The 1,823-nt window shown below is 42.6% G+C and overlaps 1 protein-coding gene and 1 long non-coding RNA gene across 6 annotated transcripts in view; one reads left to right on the forward strand and one right to left on the reverse strand.

Moving 5' to 3' along the window:
- The window catches only part of LOC119617941, a 12,347-nt gene extending 10,535 nt beyond the window's left edge, over window positions 1-1,812 (reverse strand). Inside the window, exons 1-2 of one of the 2 annotated variants that reach the window (XR_005234426.1) lie at window positions 1,646-1,812; window positions 1,465-1,578 (exon numbers count right to left, since the gene is read on the reverse strand). This is a non-coding gene — a long non-coding RNA (uncharacterized LOC119617941). Of the gene's footprint in view, window positions 1-1,464 lie in introns of both variants that reach the window. The other variant, XR_005234425.1, reaches the window with a different exon arrangement.
- Window positions 1-1,823, forward strand: part of LOC108247555 (zinc finger protein 2 homolog) — a 461,981-nt gene that overhangs the window by 1,066 nt on the left and 459,092 nt on the right. For 3 of the 4 annotated variants that reach the window (XM_037981254.1, XM_037981251.1, XM_037981253.1), the window contains exon 2: window positions 289-566. The exons of the other annotated variant lie outside the window; for it this stretch is intronic. In XM_037981254.1, coding sequence (XP_037837182.1) covers window positions 289-566 — 278 coding nt within the window. The remainder of the gene's footprint in view (window positions 1-288; window positions 567-1,823) is intronic. 4 annotated transcript variants of the gene reach the window in all.

Below are 1,823 nucleotides of genomic sequence, written 5' to 3' on the forward strand. Positions count from 1 at the left end.
CTGTCAGATTGTTTGTGGCCTTAATGATCCTAATGTTGTGACTGAATGGTGACTAAAAGTTAGGTTGACATTTGGTATTGAAACAGCTGCTGTGGCGTTCTTCTGCTCCTGTCGGTGCCTCGGCTGTCTCTGGCACTTCTTGGCTGCCACCAGAAGTTCTGCCACTGCTTTGTGCTCACTCCTGCTGCAGTTACATTCAATAATTTCCAAATCTTTAGATGCATCAAAGGATTAAAGTGTGTTTTTATAGTAATGCCAATCTGCATGTTCTTGTTTCTGTTTGTCCAGAACTCCCACAGCATTATATCTGGAAAGAGAAGGAGGTTCTCACTGACCAGCAAGTTTATAATCAGGAAAAACACTCCAGTTTGGACCAGGAGGAACCAGAACCTCCACAAGTTAAAGAGGAACAGGAGGAAAGATGTACCGATCAGGCTGAAGAGCAACTTTTCCTGAAGCAGGAGGTCAATCCGTTTATGGTGACTCCTGGTTATAAAGAAATTAACCACAAGGAACCAGAGCCTTTCCAGGAGGAACCAGAGTCTCCACAAATTAAAGAGGAACAGGAGAAACTCTGCATTGGTCAAGATGAACAGATTTTACTGATGCAGGATGCGGAGGAAAGGAGCCACCGGGAAAAAAACATTGTTCAGTACGAGGAAGAGATGGACCGTCAGCAATCCATGTTTTTCTTTCTTTCTGGATTTTAGAAAATAAATGGCTAGTGTCAAAGTGATGAGGTATAAAACTGCAGATTATGCAGTTTGCTTGAATCAGTTTTGTTTTACTTTAGTAAGTTTGAAATGTTTAATACCGTAAAATCTTTTAACATCTGGTAAGTTTATCATGCTTTTTCTAAAATCAAACAATAAAAGACAAAAGTGTAATGATCTGAAAAGTTTATAATCCACAGTTTAGGGCAGGGGTGGGCAATCCTGGTCCTGGAGAGCCACTATCCTCCATGTTTTACTTGTTTCTCTGCTCCAACACACCTGATTTGAATCAATGGGTGATTAACAGGCTTCTGCAGAACAAGAAGAGGTGATTTAACCACTGAATCAGGTGTGTTGGAGCAGAGAAACAAGGAAAACATGCAGGGCCCACCCCTGGTTTAGGGTCTACCTGAACTGCCAGCCACCACGTCTGTGAGTTTTTCTTGACTTCTCTTGAGTCTGTCCAGATGTTTTAAATGTATAGGATGTTTAGATAACCACTAAACACAGATGAACGCTGATTAATCTCTCTCAGGAATATTCAGTTATAGATATTAACAACAGAAATATTGAACTAATACTGTTCCCATTTTAGATTAAAATGTTCATAATTTGGACCAAGAAGACAGATGGTTTGAAGGGGGTGAAGGAAGCAAATAATGTTAACTGAGAGATTCGAGATTCCTAAATAAGAAGAACAATTTAAAACCAAAAAAAATAAAAAACAAGATTCGTCACTGAATCCACCTACCGATCAGGCAAAGTTCTCCTCACTTGCACCCAATTGGGACTCTCAAATGTCCGCACTTATTGGAGGAATCGCTCCACTCACGGCAACCGTGGAGGTGAATACGCCCGTACGTTTCTGCTGATCAAAGGCTGTATAACTACAATATTCGAGCAGCTGTAAATGCGCAGGCAGCCAACCTCACCTGTACTCGGCACAAAGACGGCTCACCACGGAAGCGCAGCGCGCGACGTGTCAACAGCAAAACAACAAGTGTCAGTCTGCAGATCACCTCGGCTTTTATACCGAGTGCCCTCTGGCACAATTGGCTCACTCGCAATCACCCTGCCAGCAGGTGCAGCCTCCACCTTCTTCCTGCCACA

This window comes from Kryptolebias marmoratus, linkage group LG18, assembly GCF_001649575.2.
Source record: "Kryptolebias marmoratus isolate JLee-2015 linkage group LG18, ASM164957v2, whole genome shotgun sequence".
Classification (NCBI taxonomy): Eukaryota; Metazoa; Chordata; class Actinopteri; order Cyprinodontiformes; family Rivulidae; genus Kryptolebias; species Kryptolebias marmoratus.